Consider the following 18,575-nt stretch of genomic DNA (forward strand, 5'->3'; position numbering starts at 1 on the left):
AATACCCCCATGTAAAAATAAATATTCTAAAAACTTTGTTCATGTGCTGCAGATGTCTCAAAATATTGATATTTTGACCTTTAAAATCTTGAAATGTGCCTAAAAGGGCCTAAATATTGAAATTTGCCTGTTGCCATGGAAACCAAGTGTGAATCAGAAAAATTTTATCACCTACTTTGTTGCTGGTCCATTGACTACTGTTGGGCAAAATATAAGAAAAAGTCATTTTCCAAAGTTGGCCATTGTGTGCTTTATATTTACTGACTTTTGCTCTTAAATACTTTTCATGCGGGGGCTATGTGTAATTTTTTAAATGTATTCCTTGTACAATGAAATTTCACAATAAAATGTCCCTTGGAAAAAAAGGTGCCCCCCCCCCCCCCCCACCCCCTCGTGAGTTTGAATTTTACTGGATTTACAATCTCGTAACGGTCATTCTTGGTCTGGATCTGGATAATTTATACTCCAATTAAGCAGAGGATCTGCATCACACTCGGGGTTGTTTGCCATTTAAAATAAAAACGGCTCTAACAATAGGAAATGTCCTGCAACCGGCAAGCTGTTAATACATAATTTTGTGCCACAATTTTGTCCCAACAATTAAGCAGCACAGTATACAGAGAAGTAAATGTGAATACATTCCTGATAAAAATCTGGTAAATTTGACAGGAGCAGGATGCCAAAACAATAATCTATTCAATCCCGAATTTTATTCAATTTTACATCACAAAGTTGTCTAATATATGATGTGCCATATTTGAAGATAATTTTATAATTTAGTCTGCCATCTAAAGCGCAGCGAACTAGGTTAGTATGTCATGAACATGTCATATATCATTGTTCTATTTTTGGTATTTGAAATGGTTATATCATGGTGTTTGTATATAGCATGCCATTTTATGTTTAGTATTTACAAAATTTCATGTTATGTCTTTTTTCATTATTCTGTAATTCAGCCTATGGCAGCAGGTGTTAAAACCCTGTATAAAAAAGAGGCTATACATGGGCGTATCTAGGAGCTTCTAGGGATCATGAAAATTGTGAAATTCGGTATGGGGTCCAAGGGCCCCCTTAAGAGCTCATGATGAATATGCATCATGTCGTAGATCTCCAATCTTGGAAATAAGTACTTGGAACGCTTGGCACACTCTGCCGTAAATTCCGTGCAGAATTTCTTTATATGATAATGGAAATGACGTATATTGTGCTTGGGAACAAACATGACATCTACAACAATGATTTACCCTTCCCCCCTCCCCATCAATCAATGTTGGACACATTGGGAAACCGCTGAAGACATTGGCATTTCTCAACATTGCATGGGGGAAAGGGGGTGACAGTTTTCTGTTATTTACATGCAAGCGTCCCAAGACTTATTTCCAAGATTGTAGCTTACAATTGTCTAAAAGTGTCTATGGTCTAAGGCTAGCTATATGATTTATAAATGTTTATGACAGACGAAATTTTTCGAATAAAGAAAAAAGTATGTTTCTATTATCAAAAAAAAAACCAATGGCAGGAGAATGGAATCACCATATATTAAGGCTGCGATCACATAAGTATACTGTATACAGTATTTGCTATACGACATTCGATCAGGCCGAGTTCACATAGGAGAATACTATGTGAACTCGGCCTGATCAAATGAGCGTATATTGTATATAGCGAATACCGTATACTTCTGTGATCGCAGCCTTACAGGATCGCAATATTCGCATGATATTAAAGGCAGATTAAATAGATCTGGCCTACTGTATTGTTTGAGAGATGACTCCTATATAATTACAATGGACTTTTAAAACAACCTTTTTATATGAACCATTATTCTGTAAATTGGTCCAGATTGGTACCTTTTAACATTGTTACATTTTGTAAAATATTTTTTCAATTTATTTCAAAGAGTTACAGGGAAAATATCAACACAGAAGATACTACACACTAAACCAATAATCTAGATTACTTCAAAATGTTTCACATTTATTTTAACATAAACCAAGAAAAGTTTTACCATGCATTCAAACAGCCAAGGTTGTTACTTTAAACCTGTTTGAAATTATAATTTTATGCTACGGGATAACTACTAGCAAGTGATATAGTTTGGTTTTTAAATAGTATATTGTGCTATTCCAGTTGAAATCTATACACCCGCAATGGAAGACATGACCTTAATCTCCCACATAGGGTATGTAGATTTCAATTGGAGTCAATCATTCAGGTAACCCAATTTAAAATGTCCACTTCCTGTTTGGAAGATTAAGGTCATGTCATGTCATGGGGTGTATGGATTTTAACTGGAACAGCCCATTGCAAATTTATTATGCAAACTGCTGGTGTGTTATCAATAAAACCAAATCTAGATCTCTTTATTTACTAATCCATCAGTGCTATTGCCATTTGCCAGTGCAGTAAAGATTCGCCTGATGGCGAATATGTGACCCGTTACAGCAAAAGGTACCTTAAGTCGGGTGCTACATGTCTCGTTTTCTAGTGCCACACATATTCTAGATCAATCATTAATCCTATTGTTGAAGAGGATAATAAGCTTGTACATATAGTCTATAGAAATGTTTGTCATACAGCTCCAGTCTTTTTGACTATGCCTAATCCCTGTTTGTGAAGTGGTAAAGGCATTGTATTGTTTTTTTGTAGGTATGTATTAGCCACCCACTAACAATGCGAGGACATTCTTTGACTTAGGGATGATTTGAAATGACCGCCACTTCAGATTGTTATGATTGTTTGAACTTTTTATTCCAACAATGTGGGAAAAGAGACACATGTAGCAGCCGACATAAGGTACCTTTCGTTGTAACGGGTCACATATGAACTGGAATTTTAGACACAAACTAAAAGTGTTCTCACATAAAAATCCCACCAGCAAATAAGGGTGCAGACTACAGAGCCTGATTTTTTGTTGGGATTTTCTGTGGGAGCTCGATACTTGTACATGAAATTTACCCCAAGGCAAAGGTACCCATGTGCACCATTAGGTGAATCTTTATGGTAGTTGTATAAAGAATCGTTCGCACATCATAAAAGAAACATACAATGTTACGTACACTGTCATTAACCGCGAAGACCCTTACCTTTTCCATTTGACTCTTGGCTTTCATCCCCAAGAGTGATTTTACTCTCAGGTTTTTGATATGTAATAATGGTAATGTACTGATTTCACTCTTGCAAATTTTAATAAGTTGAATCACTCTTGCAAAAATAATACATTAGCATTACCTGCTGAAGAGGCTCATAAACATGGTGTTTTATCACTGCGTTTCCTTCTTGAGGGTGAAACCAGGAGTCTTAATACAGAGTTTATAATGCAACACAGAAATACAAAGTTCCTTTTATTTATGGGATACAATATTTTGTGAACAGTAGCCGTGATCAGTATGACCATAATCTCAACTTGTGAAGATTTTTTGACAGATGCAGAACAGAGAGTGATGGATAACCCGAGATTTCAAGATACTGATTACAAAACACATGTGAAATTTACATTTGTCCTATACAAACATAACAGACCAAGAAAGTTTTCACCATGCATTTCAAATGGATGTGATTTTTCTTTCCATATTGGCTGACAAATTTGAATGGTATATGTCTTTAAAGCTTTCTTGTTTGAAAATAACAAAATAATACAGTTGGAGGAAGTAACTTAGAAATTTCTCCAAAAACGACCCTAGGTATTGTTTGTCAACAAGACTGCGACCCAACATGAATAAATGAGGCAAAATGAGGACCATTCTGAATACATCAAATCAATTTATTGTTATGTTGGTATCAAAATGTGTGTGCTAAGATATTCCTGCCAAAAGTAAGGAATATCATTGAGGTTTTTTCAAGGATAAATACCAAATTACTATTATAATTATTTTCATAATTTTACCTGCCATAAAGATTCACCTAATGGCGCATATGGCTCCCTTAGTCCCTTTACATAACTGGTATTTCAGGCACAAACTATAAGTGCTTTCACATAAAAATCCCACTAGCAAATATAGGCATGGTCCCTTAATTCTTGTTTGGATTTTTAGAGGAAGGAGCTCTTTATTTGTATGCAAAATTTAAGTCAAAGGAGCGTATGTGCGCTATTAGGCGAATCTTTACGGTATATATATGAAGCCCCATTGTGCTCATGGAGAAAACTGATACACACATCCACTCATTTAGTCATGTTAGGGGCACACTTCCTCACTTTCACACAAAAAAGGAATGAGTTACAGCGAATGTGACCAATTACGACGTTTCCATAGCTTCTACTGCGGTATCTATGACTTCCAGCGATCTCACTTCTTTGGTCAGTACACCAGTGGTGCCTCGTTTGTAGCGGTAGTCACCTTGCCTATAAGTGAAGAAAAAACCATTATCATTAATAACAACATCATTTATTGATATTTTTCGGTATATAATAGAATTCTTTGCAGTCTATGCGCACATCAATGCAAAAATCGTCACAGTGTATGTTGAACTGTTCAATTGCAAAGGCTTTTGTGATTTACAGAAACGGTTTATTGACTTAAAGACATCTCTTAAAGCACTTTAATTTGATTGTGTTTGTTTTTTATCCTGTTTGTAATTCTTGTTTGCCCCAATGTTATGTATTTTTTCATTACCATGTTCCAACACCCTATACTTGTTTTTCTGCTGAGTTAGTCCAACGTGACTTGAACATGAGTCTAGGGACTGTGAGACTAACTCACAGCACACAACCGCACTGCCAGTCAGTTGGGGGTGTTTGTGTAATATATGAGATACTTAAACAGATATGCTATCAGAAAATAAACCATTCATAATGAATGGAAATAGTAACAGAATGCCATGAAGAACACCTCTTAGAGATTTGTCACCTCGTCCCCATTGTTCTGATCTTGGAATCGACAATTTATCCATGGACGATCCGTAATATTTGTGAAATATCAATTGATTACGCCTATGAAGTGCAAACCTTTCAATCTTTCATTATGTCATATACTTTTAGGGAAGTTTTAGCCAATACAACGTTTACCATTTAGTCTTACTCATTACTTGATAGTTCATGTTCACCAAGTTTCGATTCAACATCAATGGTCGATCCTAAGATCGAACCAATTTGGATGTGATGCCTGAGTATGTACAAATAAAAATATCTCAAATAATCTTAATACACATACCTGACTCCTTTCACGTTAGCTTCATCATATGGTCTGAGATAATCCACAGTTCCCTTCTTGATCACACATAAATCTACATTGGTACCAGAACCCAAGTCATTGAAAATACCTCCGGCAATAGCGTCTCGTACTAATTGTTTGGCTTCTTCTTCCTGAAAAATTCAGACGATGTTAACAAAAAATTCAACATTATTATGGTTACAAAAACATAAAATAAGCAAATACTTATGGCCATCTGCATTGGTAATCCACATTATAGAAAAGTAATTAAGCCTTGATCTCAAAACAAAATATGTACATCCAAAATTGTTACCCAATTTGACCTTGGTATTTGACACAATGCTGAGGTCATAGATCCAGTCTTTGTTAAGAGGCCTAGAGATGGTTGATGCTGGCCATTTTGTAAATGGCCTGCTTGAATGTAATTGTCCATTATGTAAAACCGCAGTTACTCTATGTAGATATGTTGGGAGACTTCAAACAAGTGGAGTTTGGACATGTCTATGTCCAAGAAATTCAGTTCCTAGAGAACATTCATTCTCTTCAATATGAGTCTGGACACATTCGATTTGTGTTCTGACCCTGGTATCAAGTAATACAGGGTGTCCCAGAAAAAATTACCGGGCGAATCAATTTGGACGTAAGTCGAGAAATAGACATCACAATCCAAAAATCTAAACATCATCGTGTAGCCCATCTTATTTTGCATCTTATACGTCCATTTTACTGGAATCGGTTGACTGATTGCGAAGAAATGAGCAATTACATAACGCATGTGTCAATTCACTTCATTCCAAGTTTGAAAGAAAGATCATTCAACACAATGCGCACTGGTTATCTGTCAATGGGCTTCATATTTTGTTCTGTGAACTCCTTTTCGTTCTTTTTAAACAATCTGTTTCTTGCAAAACATTTATTAGGTTTTGTTCAAATTTGAAAACCTACACGATATTAAAAGCTTGCATGTAAGATGATGCTCGGTACTTGTAAATATCTTTTTGCGTTAATGTTGATGTGAATGTTGGATACATAACTATTGCATAAAGAATTCCAGCTGGCTTAAAAAATTACACACACATTAATGTTTCTGGAATATTTCCAAGAAATTGTAATGCAAAGTTTAAATCTTTTAAAACTTCAACATTAATGTTGCATGGTATCAAAAATCACACGTAAATCATTGTCATTCCTGACTCAAATGTTCTTCGAAAGTTAAAATATAACACATTTGCACAACTTAAAGATTTAAAGATGGAAAGCTTCCAATTGCAGAAATTAAAGTTTTCTCGAACAAACTGATATTCATCTTCAGTGAAAGCATGAATCACATAACACCGCCGGATTATAGAATAGATAACGTGGACTAAATTTAATGAGATACACAAATTTTAGGATGCGGGTAGCGAGTCATGAAAAAGCGCTTTTGATCAAACTTGGAATGAACTGCGTTAATGCGTGTATTATGTAATCGCTTATATCTTCGCAACCAGTCAACCGAATCAAATAAAATCTTCGTATCTGATACACAATAAAATAAGCTATGCGATAAATTTTAAACGTTTCAATTCTAATGTCTATTTCTCGACTTACGTTCGATTTTATTCCCACGGTAATTTTTTCTGGGACACCCTGTATATCGTCATTGGGCAGGAAAAACTTCCTATGTGTCATTGGCCCCTGAATATGTTTAAAGCAAAGCCTCCTATGTAATCTCTTGGTAGTTTTGTTTTAAACATGTTCAAGGGCCACAAGTACATACAAGGTTTTTCCTGCTCAACGACAATATACACTGGAACAACCAAGGACAGGATGCACTACACTTTACCAAAGGTCTATGACTCAAACACTACTCCACAAATGGTAATGATTTTTGTATTTTTCATTCTTGTATTGGAAATTGGAATTATCAAAACACAATAATTTGTTTTCTTGATAGAAATATAAAATAACAGATATTAATCTGTGGAACAACACAAAAAGTACAGTGGACCAGTGCAAATATTTGATAATTTTGCTCATTACTTAACAAACCTTTTCATAACTTATTCCAAATTTCAATGAAGGAAATCCAGGTTCACCCCAGACCTGTAAACCATATTTGGAATTTTACAATGGGGTTACAAAATACTTTGCACCAAAATATTGGTATGACAAGCACTTTCAAGTTGATGGAAACTGTCTAGTTTGAGTTACAAAATATAATACAGAAACTATTGTTATGCACATAGCAGATTTGAACCGAGCTGGTGATATTTATAATTGAAATAATTCACTGAAAGATACTTTACCTCCATGTCCACCCGATATCTGTCTTCAAACACCGACATTGCAGCTAGTGACCCAGAACCCATCGTAGCATAAGGCAGCTTATTGGTGGATCCATGAGGATAGATGCTGTATAAATGAGGTCCTAAATGGTCCACACCACCCAACACTAAAGCTGCCCCGATGTAACCCTGGTACCTGTAGAGGATATGACAAAGAAATGCAAAAAATGCAAGGTCCATTATATACAAATATATTATAAATTCACAAAATTTTAAGTTAAAACATTTATAATTATAAATGTTTTAACTTAAAATTTGTGAATTTAAGCTCAAATGGGACAAGTTGCACATATGGGAGTATTTTGTCCTCTTTAAGAAAGGTTGGATGGGGCATGAACTAGCGGGTTTGCTCTGAAATATTAAGACCAATAAAGTTGACACACAAGAACAATATGGTATGGGTTCTATAAAAGAAATCCCGTCACTCATTTCTACCCAAAGTGCGTGTCATGCATGAAAAATGTCCAAAAGAGACCTAGATGGAAATATGTGATTACTGGCTTCACTGACTCACTTCCTAATAAGATCCATGTATAAAGAAGCACACAGTACACTGTATTTTTTTAGTTAAAACTAAAATATGGCTCCTGGCATCTCATTTGCCTTTAGGTAATTGTCTTGTTTGAAACAAGAACCTGCTGATTGAAATTACAGGGCTCAGTTGGTGAAACTTTTTTTTTTTATTATTATTTATTTATTTTTTATTTAATTGTTCGGATATATAAAAAAAAGTGCAGTGATTTATAGTGTACTACGCACAGGCACAATGCCTAGAGACATTGATCCACAAGCCTCAGCACACTTTACAGGTTGTCGCTGACCACTACAGCCTCACATCATTTCATAAACCATTTAACAGCAAATCAGGGACTTTGCTGCTTCAAGAGCGCACACCCTAGACATTCCACAAATAGCCTTTGCAAACAGGCAATTATAGCAGTAAGTTCTTTGTCCAAGGGAATTTCAAGCTAACTCAATTTTTCCACAAGAGCGTACTAGGCACAACTAGGGTTCGAACCTGCAACTTCTCGCACCATAGTCAAACGCCTTATCGATTGAGCTAACTTGAGCTAACTTGGCTATAGCCCTGGACAACTCAAGAAAGGTCCGACACACAGTCAAACTGTTGCACTCTGTTCCGGGCAATTCCATGTTAAAATGACATTTTTTCAAAAATATGAACTTTGCAATTGGCAATGATTGATGATATATTTTGATTATACACCCTTTAAAGTTAACAAAAAAGAAATTTTCAAATGAATATCAGCTGCAGCATTTTTTTTTCATTGATTTGAAGGATTTAATGTATTTTCCTACATTTTGTTAATAGCAGATAGTCAAAAGTAATTTTTTTTTCTCATTAATATATGGAACAAAAACAATTCTTTTTTGTGATAGTGTTGTTTGATACATAATTTGTCAAAATAAAAAATGAAAAATTAGGAAGCTGTGTTGGTAATGGTCAGGATGGCACGGCAAGTTGTATAATGTTAAGCATGTAACGCGAGTCACAAAAGAACAACTTTTTAATGCAGTAAAAATCTAAAGGGTTATAAATGTTCCTTTCATTTTCCTCCTGGTTTGGGTCATAACTCAAAATTATTTCATAAGGTTTTTGGTTTGCTACAATTGTACCACCAGAGACAGACTATTCAAAATGGTAATGCGAGTCACAATGTAACGCGAGTCACGATGTTGTAACGCGATTCACACATATTATACAGCTCTCTATACAGTAGGGCTAGAAAATAATCCATAAATAATCACTAAAACTTCTCCTCCCACTTTTACCCTCCCCAGGACTCATAATTATTGTACATTTGTACATCACTTAACAAATTGCAGGACTGGAAATCGTTTTGTCCCCATCTGTGAATTCAAATTTACCGTTTGACTTTCCATTATAAACACCCATTATAAACACCCACTGCCACCATTCCACCCCAGTTTCTCCACCTAACCCCAGAACAGAAGGTCATGTTTAAAGTTGAATTCCACAATATAAATTAAATTGAGCATGTTTAGAGCTTTCAAATTGGGCTGTGTTATCAAATAGTGAGTGTAACAATCACGTAACGTAACGCGAGTCACACACTAAGTTGGCCATTTTAAAAATACCAAACTCAAATGTACTTAATGTTTGCTTCTGTAGTATAGCTGCAGTAAAAGGTAGCCTAAATACCTAGTGGTATCAACTTTTGTGTGCAGCTTCTTGTTTGAGGAGAAATATTGAAAAAGTAAAAGCTCAATTTGGAAGGGGTAATTTTAGTAACAAAAGTCACCACCACATTTTTGCCAATAAATGTTACATCGTTACATAGAGTTATTCACAAATTACAAGTTTACGTGATTTGATACATGTAAAGAGAAGATGAGGAAGTCTGAGGAATGTGTTCCACATTGATCAGCGACAGCCTTTTATATTTTGCTACTAGTGGCTCTACAATAAGCAGACCTCCCCTCTCAGCCTGCCATAAATTGCTTGATCCTCTTCTCAGCCTGCCAAAAAATCCTTACCCCTCTTTGCACATATGGAAAATTTTTAGGAACCCATTTTGCAAACCTTAAATGGTCTATATCAGTTTTGCATATACACCAGGCACAAAAAAAACTGTCAGTTATAGTCACCATGCTGTTCAACAACTTGATAATTTTGCATTATTCTGAAATATACATTTTGTTAGTTGGATTTTGCTTTCTCGTTTGACATCCTGTTCATGAAAATCGAGCAAGAATTGACCAAGATATGTGCCTCCAAACCCCAAAATCGAAAGTTGCAATTTTAACGATTCAATTGTGCCTGTTACACTGTGCGCTTTATTGATCGGCCTGTGGTGCTTGTGTACAACACAACAATGCATCCCATTGAAAATCGTTGAAATTTGCAACTTTTAATTTTGGGGTTTGAGAGTTTGGAGGCGCATGTCGTGGTAAATTCTTGTTCAATTTTTACGAACCGGGTGTCAAGTGAGAAAGCAAAGTCCAATTAACAAAATGTATATTTCAGAATAATCCAAAATGATCAGGTTGTTGAACAGCAAGGATGACTATTACTGACAAGTTTCTTTTTGTGCCTGGTGTATATGAATGTTTCCATACAGTTTTTCAATGCATTTTATGTAATAAATGTATATGAAAATTGTATTCTTATTTCAATTGCCAGTTTTTTTTAATTTCCATCATTAGCCCCCATTACCACCACCCCACCACACCACCACCCCACCCCACCCCAGAGGAGAGGGTCCTTTTTAATGCTGAATTACAGTATTTTTATAGTGCTAAAGTAAAACTGACCACAATGGAAATGAAATTGAGCGTGTTTAAAGCTTTCAAAGTGGGACCATGTAATCAAAATAGTGAGCGTAACGCGAGTCACGTAACACGAGTCACGCACCAATTTAGCGAAAGTTGGCCATTTTAAAAATACCAATCTCAAATATACTTGGTGTTTGTTTCTGTAATACAGCTGAGATATAAGGTAATTACTTGGTGGTTTAAACTTTTGTCTGCAGCTGTTTGTTTGAGGAGAAATATTGAACAAGTAAAAGCCTAATTTTGAAGGTGTAATTTTTTTTTTTTTTTTTTCACAATCACAATTTTTGCTATAAATGTTTCATCTAGTTATTTACAAAATTTAAGTTTATGTGATTTGATACATTGGGTCAGTAAGTACATGTGGAGAGAAGATGAATAAACCAACTCCTTGTTCAATTGTATTTATATGACATTGAATGTGCTGATTTTATCAAAAATGTAACGCGAGTAACGTGGAATTGCCCTTACCATTCTTGGACTTGCACACATATAATGATGGGCAAACATTTTTGCGAAGTATTTTGTCAACAGTTAAATGACATTCGTGTTTTGCATCACGTTTTTTAAGAATATGAATGTTATTAAAACATTTTTTTAAAAATTTTTTATACCCTTTATATAAACTGAATTTAGACCTTTTTTTTGTAAAAGGATTAATTTTCAGCATGGCAAATGAGCGTACAAGCAGAATTGTTTCATTATACAATGTCAGCCAATGCCAACAAGATTGCGCCATAAATGGTGAGACTTATTTCCAAACAAACAGTTCAATGTAAGGGCTCTCACTGAAACTCTCTCGACTTTAGAAGATATTATTATTTTCTGGATTTACCTAGATATATTATATGTATTTCTTGTATGCCAAGAATGAAACAAATTTCAACCCAGGAAGAAGCAGATAATCTTTGCACATTCCTGTGTATTGGTATTTCAGTGAAAGCCCTAAATAATGTTAGTTCTTTGATGTGATGTTTAATTGTTAATATAGAACACTTCTTAGCATCAGGAGGAGTTTTATTTTTACCTGAAGAGTTTCTGTTTGAGCAGTCTATTTGCTGTCACCACTCGTGCTTCTCGTCCGGTAGACAAGCTGTGGAGCTCCAAATTAGATGATATGAGCTGTGTGGTCATCTCTGTGTCCGCTGCAGTACCTGCACCACAGCAACTGAATAGAAAAAAAAAAAAAACACTTGTAAGCAACATGTAATGCCCCGCTTATTCCTATGCCCACATCATAGTATACAGCAATAATTTTTTGAAAATTAAAGGCATGAAACAATTTTATAATACTAATAGCACTGGATGATAACATTGCATGTTTTCTCCTTAAAAGCAATCATGATATTCACAAACTTGAAAATGCTTTAAAATCTTGAGTACAGGCTAAAAATATCACCCTATCAGGCAGGGGTAGCGCTGGCTTCAAAATTTAAGGGGTCCGAGTGATTTTTGTTGGACTCATTCAGCCCTCCAAAAGTCAAATTTAAGGGGTCCAATGGGAATTTTAAGGGGTCCGAGTCCAACTATGGAAACATCACCCACTAATATTAGAGGTTATGATATGCTGGACATGGGGTTGTATTATGCATTTTACATCAACAAAATACAGCGTGCAATAATTATGAGCCTCCCAGGGGGTAAAATTTCCAAACGGCTAAAAAAAGGTAAATATTGCTTGCACCCGCCTGCTAAAAATTGTATTAAATCATAAGCAGGAAAATGTAAAAGTTTCCATAAGCCTACTATTTCTCAAGTTTGTTTCGAGCATTTAGTTTTGAACATGCCCCATGAATGTGTGCTCAAAATCACTTGCACTTGCCCCCTCCTTTGACTTGCCAAAAACTGCCCCCCCAGCTGCCAACAAATTCTTGCCCCCCCCCATTTTACCCTCATAATTGCACAACCTCTGAACTTCAAGAAAATCCAAAATATGGGAGTGCAAACCCAAAAACTAGGGGTTGTTTTTTACAATCCAGTCCTTGTTCAGGGGTTGTTTTTTTACAATCCAGTCCTATTTGTCCATCACTAGTGCACCTGCGGCTATGAGAGCCCAGATGCTGTGAGAGCACTGGCATGATAGCGATACTGTTTGACCCCAGATGACCTTTGAACTTGGATGACCTTGGTGCAATATTTTTCATGCTCCCCTCAGTCATACGAAGGATTCCACCTATCAAGTTTAAGCCCAATAGGGCAAAGTTTAAATTAGCCCCTACATGACCTTTGACCTCGGTTGACCTCAATTTTGTTTTATGCATATATTCCCTCGTAGCAAGGATTGCACCCACCAAGTTTGAACCCGATAGGACAAAGTTTGAAATCCATGACCTTTGACCTTGGATGACCTCCATATACTGTTTTTCATGCTCCCCTCATATGAAGGTTTCGACCCACCAAGTTTGAACCCGATCGGACAAAGTTTGCAATTTGACCCCTCCGTAATGACCTTTGACCTCGGTTGACCTCGCTTTTATTTTGGACATATATTTCCCTCCTATCAAGGATCCCACCCACCAAGTTTGGGCCCGATCGGACAAAGTTTGAAATCTGTGACCTTTGACCTTGACCTCCGATGACCTTCAAAACTACCCGGTAAACAGCGCACGCCCGGTACCCATCTATGTCCGAAATTATCGGAATGATGCGTCGAAGCGCGGAGCAACGCATTGCCATCGAACACACAGAGCTCATTATTTTCTTAATGCTAGTGCACCTGTAGCTTTGCAGCAATGCATTCTGGGTAGACATTACAGTGCATTTCAAATTGGGCAAACAGCCAAAAGCTGAATGAAACTTGTCCAGAGTTGCCCATTACACATCTTTGTATCCACTTGCTGCTGCTTTTGCTATCCAGTTGGGGTATTTTCCCCCTAGATGACCTTTGACCTCGAGGGGCCCTTGAAAACCACCGGTTAACTTGCTTTTCCGTCACCTATCCATATCCGAAATTTCGCTCGATCGTCGGCGGCGGAGCATAGCCGGACAGACAGACAGATACACAGATAGAGACCGCTTATTATTTTATTAGTATAGATGTATAAATGTTATTGTTAGTGGAGCTTTTTATTTAGTCAGAACGCCAACCCTTAATTATCGAAAACGTAGTCCTAACCCTAATTCTGACCTTTCACCTCCTAAACCTGAATCAACCCCTTCAAAACTGGCAAAGTTCTGAAAAATTATGATCACACGACGTGACTATGTTTATGTGTATTTTTAATGTAAAAAGGTGCAGAATTCAACACCCCAAATCTTACCATGTGTCGCTAATTCACTGCAATTTTATCCTATATTGCCATCAATAAAGAATACAAAGTTGACTTTTTTGTGTTGAGGAAACTCCATTTTTACTTAGCATGACATGAAAATTAGTTAAATGATGATTTACTATGGTATAAAACTCCCGATAAAACGATCATCAGTAGTAAACATTACAAGTGGAGTCAATTGTCACACTATTTCATTCGCAGAGCCTTGACTTGCACAATGTTTCAACAGATTGGTATTCAGAGTGAACGATCTGATATAGTTCTTAGAGCATTTATTTTTGACATTCTGTCTGAAATGATCGCATTTGTTTTGTGCCCTGTCCATAAGGTTTTACATGCCTGATTTTCTGTGCGTCTGAGATATTCTTGTCTAACGCATTAGGTATAAGCTTAAGGTTAATTTTATTGCGTCCCAACAACAGTTCCGCGCGTCCCTGACGCGCAGACGCGCACCAGCACGACCCTTGCTATCAGGCCTTGCGGTTTGAGGCAAGCGATCGCTTGTGATGGCCACCGCTCGCCCTAACTCGTTTCTAGCGAGCGATTTTCCACTCACAGTCGCCACAGACACTAAATATCACTCGCTGTGAATCTCCCGAAATCAGCTATTGAATCGGCCATTTCAGCATTTAATCGATTCTGTGCCCCCTCCAAGCATATACAGAAAGTCAAAAATTTTAGTGCCCTTCACGTGCATTTCAACATAAATACTGTTTTAAGACCGAAGCTCTACTTGATTATAAACAAATTAAGGCATACTTGATTTCACCCAAATATGTGATATTTGTGAAAATTCAACCACTTGCGGAATCATGCTAGCAAGTGATTAACCATTCGTCTTTAAAATCTAGATGGCAAGCCCTGCCCTATCATTTTTTTACTTAGTTTTTGGCTATAAATGAATGGGAACATTGCATACAGAAATTGGTCATGGTACCAGACTGCTGGATATATCAAAACGGCCTGGGTTAACATTGTGTACGATGTCACATACTACATACTAGACACACCACAAGTATACAGATTGAGTTGATGAAGCCGTAGGCCTACTGAATACTACAAAATACTACTCTACAAAGCAACTGAAACACCAAGCATCAAATGCAGTCTGATTGCGTAATCATCCGAAATCACATACACATGAAATCGTTGGCCAGGAAACATTCACGCTTGTGGCTTGCTATCCCAGGTCTGCTGCTCCACACCCAAGGGGTCGTGGTTCAAAACTGGGGTGGAGGGAGTTAGGGTTATGCTGTCTACTATACCAAATTCACTTACTAAATATTTGGAGCCAAGTAATGTATCTTTGAACAGTTCTTATCTGCAACAATTGTGTCTTCTGTAGCTCTTGTGTCTGCACCCAGAATCACTCCATCCTAGGGAACAAAATTGTAAAAGAGTGATTACAACTCAAATTGGAAATTGAAATTCAAGCATGACCTTCTTAAGGTGGGTCTGAGGGGAACATAACCTACGGTAGCAGTGTTTGCACTCAAATATTGAGACAAATAAAGCTGACAAAAAAGTGGCATGTTATCGGTTTAATAAAGGAGATTGAAATGTTTGATATAAAGGGTGTCATTTCTCCCCTGTGTGCATAATTTTTCCCGGGTGGGCCAAAAACGTTTTTGGATAAATATTGAAAGTTTGAAACGTTTTGATACATTATTGGCCATAACTTCAGAACCAAATGACCTATGGAAAATGGAAATATAAATCCAATTATTGGCTTCCTTTACTCATTTTCTATAAGATCAATGTAAATAAAGTACACTGCAGTTGCATGTAGTTGAATGGCTCCTGCCATCCCAGTCACTTTAACAACTTTTTTATTTTATTTAAATTTTTAATAACTCTCACCTTAAATACCACTCCACAAATAGTAGTACCAGTCTTACGGGCTGTTGGAGATTTAAATCCTGTCTTCTCTAACATTACATTTCTGTAAAACAAAAATGATCAATTTATTAGAGATCTGTAATCAATAATCATCTAGATTTGTATGGACTGTATTAGTATTCAACCTAATTAGCATTCAACCTAATTAGCACCACTGGTATGTACGTCAGGTGATTCAGCAGGTGTGTATTATTCCTGCCACCAGGTTTCACTCCCATACGCCAACGGATCTTGAGATAATCTGTCCACAAACTCTGTTATCAATTTATACTGATATACTGAAGTTATATAAATTAGCTATGTTAATTTGCATACGGTAATCATTTTGACTGAATAACATACAGGCACAGAGCAGAGTTGGATATACATGATAATCCTTCCTCCCACAAAGCAGCGTTGGCCATAGCTGGTATCTCGGAGGAAATTGCTACTCAATTTTGATCCGTTTGCTACACAATTTTGGAGTGCCGAAGTGTGAGACACGGCTGTGCGGGAGCTCCTGAAATTTGGATAATTTTGGTGCTTTAAGCTAATTTTCAAGATTTTTCTGCCAATATGAGTCCTCCTAAGAAGACAGATAAGAGACCTGCCTCTCCAACAAAGCCTCAGGGAAATGCTAGACATGTTAAAGCAGCAAAAACTTTAAGCTTTCCTGATGAAGTTAACATGCAGAGCCAGAATACTTCCGGTCACGTAGTCAAGATGGCGGCGCCCATGGCGATGCATTTCTCAACGAAACACTGCAACGTCAACACGATTCTACCATGTCCGCAGGTCCACCACAGTGGTTTCAAGAATTTGAAACCCGCCAGGAGGTGAGATTCGCTAATGTTTTGAAAGAGTGTAGAGAAGTGTTCGAGGGATTCAAGTTAGAAATGGATAATATGCAAGATGAAATCACAATGTTGAAACAAAAACTTGAACTCGCAGATGTGAAACTGGACGACCTAGAAAATAGGAGCAGACAAAACAATATTGTAATCTTTAACCTGCCTGAAGGGACAGAACAAGGTCCCGATTGTTGTAGCCTCATTGGCAATATGCTGAAGGACTGTAACATTGACCAGGTCAGTATCCAACGTGCTCACCGCACTGGTAAGCTTAAACAGCAGCCACGTCCCATCCATGTTGGGTTTACCTTTTTCCAAGAAAAAGAAAAATGTCGTAAAGCCCTTGCAGATCTCTTCAAAAGTAAGACAGTTGGACCATCTGAAGCTAAGCTTTTTTTTTTCAATTACTACTCACAGAAGGTGCAACAGCTCCGTAGGGCCAAACTTCAAGAACTTCGTCGTCTGAGAAATGAAGGGAAGAACGCGTTCTTTGTATACCCAGCTACCATCAAGATTCGAGAAGCTAATGGCGTTGTCAGAGATTCATAAACGGATTCATCTAGTGTGGACTGGCACGACTGGTATATACATGTAACTGCATTATGTGCACTTTATCGCTAACTTTCATTGGACATTCATGTATTGACTCTTATTAAACTAATTGCTAATGTTTCATTAAAAATAATACATGTGAATGCTTTGACATGATTTTTTGCTGAGCCGGTGAGGTGAAACTAGTCACATTTTGGTTTTTAGGCTCAGTTTTCACACTCCGGGAGTTGTTCTGAGCATCTTTTTTCAATTTTTGTGCACTTTATTGGAGAAGGAAAACAACATGGCTGTGGAAATTGACTGTTACTCCTGTATAGCTTTGCCTGTGATCAAATATTTCAGGCTGTGTGCACATTATTGAACTGATTTGAACACAAAAAAACTGTATTCCAATGTTTTATCTGCTTGTACAAAAAAACTTGTACAGTTCTTTGTTTGATTATGGACACTGATATTTGCTTCATTTAAATGTATCTCTTTTTTAGTCACTGATTTATCCTTGTTTACAAATGTTTGGAATGGGCCGAGAGATCGACATGGCTTTGGGGATGTGATTGGCTTCATTTCTTGCTTGGCTGTTTCGTGTGTCAGGGGCTTTGGTTTTGGTGCCTTATTTTTGCTGGTGGCCCCTTGCACCTATTGTGAAGCTAATTACGTTTGGGGCTCTCCGTCGATCTTTTGGTTTGTTCCCATTTGTGTGAGTGGGTTATTTTTTGGGGGGGGGGGGTTACTCTAAATATATATTTTTTTTTTAAATATTTTTGTGCCTACCATATAATATTTTTGGTATAATTTATTGATCTATTTATTTATTTGTTTATTTATTTATTTTTTGGCATGTTTAATTGTGTTCAGTGCACTCTCTTAAAAAACCAGAGTTTGATAAATCAATCTTAAAGATTGTGCTGGGGGAGGGGTCTAAGTTGGATTGAATTTGCTGTGGAATTTTGTTTGTTTATTCAATTTTTACATCTGGTTCCTCAATCTTGATTTTGACTTTTCCTTCACCCCAGTCTTTGCATTTAAGAGAGCGCATGACCTTCCACGTTTTGCTTTTTTAAAGATTGAAAAAAATCAAGAAATTTTTTTAACATTTTTGTTTCATTTTTTAATTAAAAATGTTTTCTCAAATTTTTTGGGGCTCCCGTTAGGCTTTATCCTTGGGCATACCGACTGGTTGGAACTGTATTTCATCTTGAAGTTCTTACCATTTTTTCTGTGGGATGTCACGGA

At 36.8% G+C, this 18,575-nt stretch overlaps 1 protein-coding gene across 1 annotated transcript in view; it reads right to left on the minus strand.

Moving 5' to 3' along the window:
* Window positions 1-1,952: 1,952 nt before the first annotated feature.
* LOC140137365 (proteasome subunit beta type-7-like) overlaps window positions 1,953-18,575 on the minus strand; it is a 30,144-nt gene continuing 13,521 nt past the window's right edge. The window contains exons 2-7 of the mRNA XM_072159005.1: window positions 15,922-16,003; window positions 15,340-15,437; window positions 11,817-11,957; window positions 7,439-7,613; window positions 5,151-5,302; window positions 1,953-4,342 (exon numbers count right to left, since the gene is read on the minus strand). Coding sequence (XP_072015106.1) covers window positions 4,237-4,342; window positions 5,151-5,302; window positions 7,439-7,613; window positions 11,817-11,957; window positions 15,340-15,437; window positions 15,922-16,003 — 754 coding nt within the window. The 3' untranslated portion in view covers window positions 1,953-4,236. The remainder of the gene's footprint in view (window positions 4,343-5,150; window positions 5,303-7,438; window positions 7,614-11,816; window positions 11,958-15,339; window positions 15,438-15,921; window positions 16,004-18,575) is intronic.

This window comes from Amphiura filiformis, chromosome 17 (assembly GCF_039555335.1).
Source record: "Amphiura filiformis chromosome 17, Afil_fr2py, whole genome shotgun sequence".
Taxonomy (NCBI): domain Eukaryota; kingdom Metazoa; phylum Echinodermata; class Ophiuroidea; order Amphilepidida; family Amphiuridae; genus Amphiura; species Amphiura filiformis.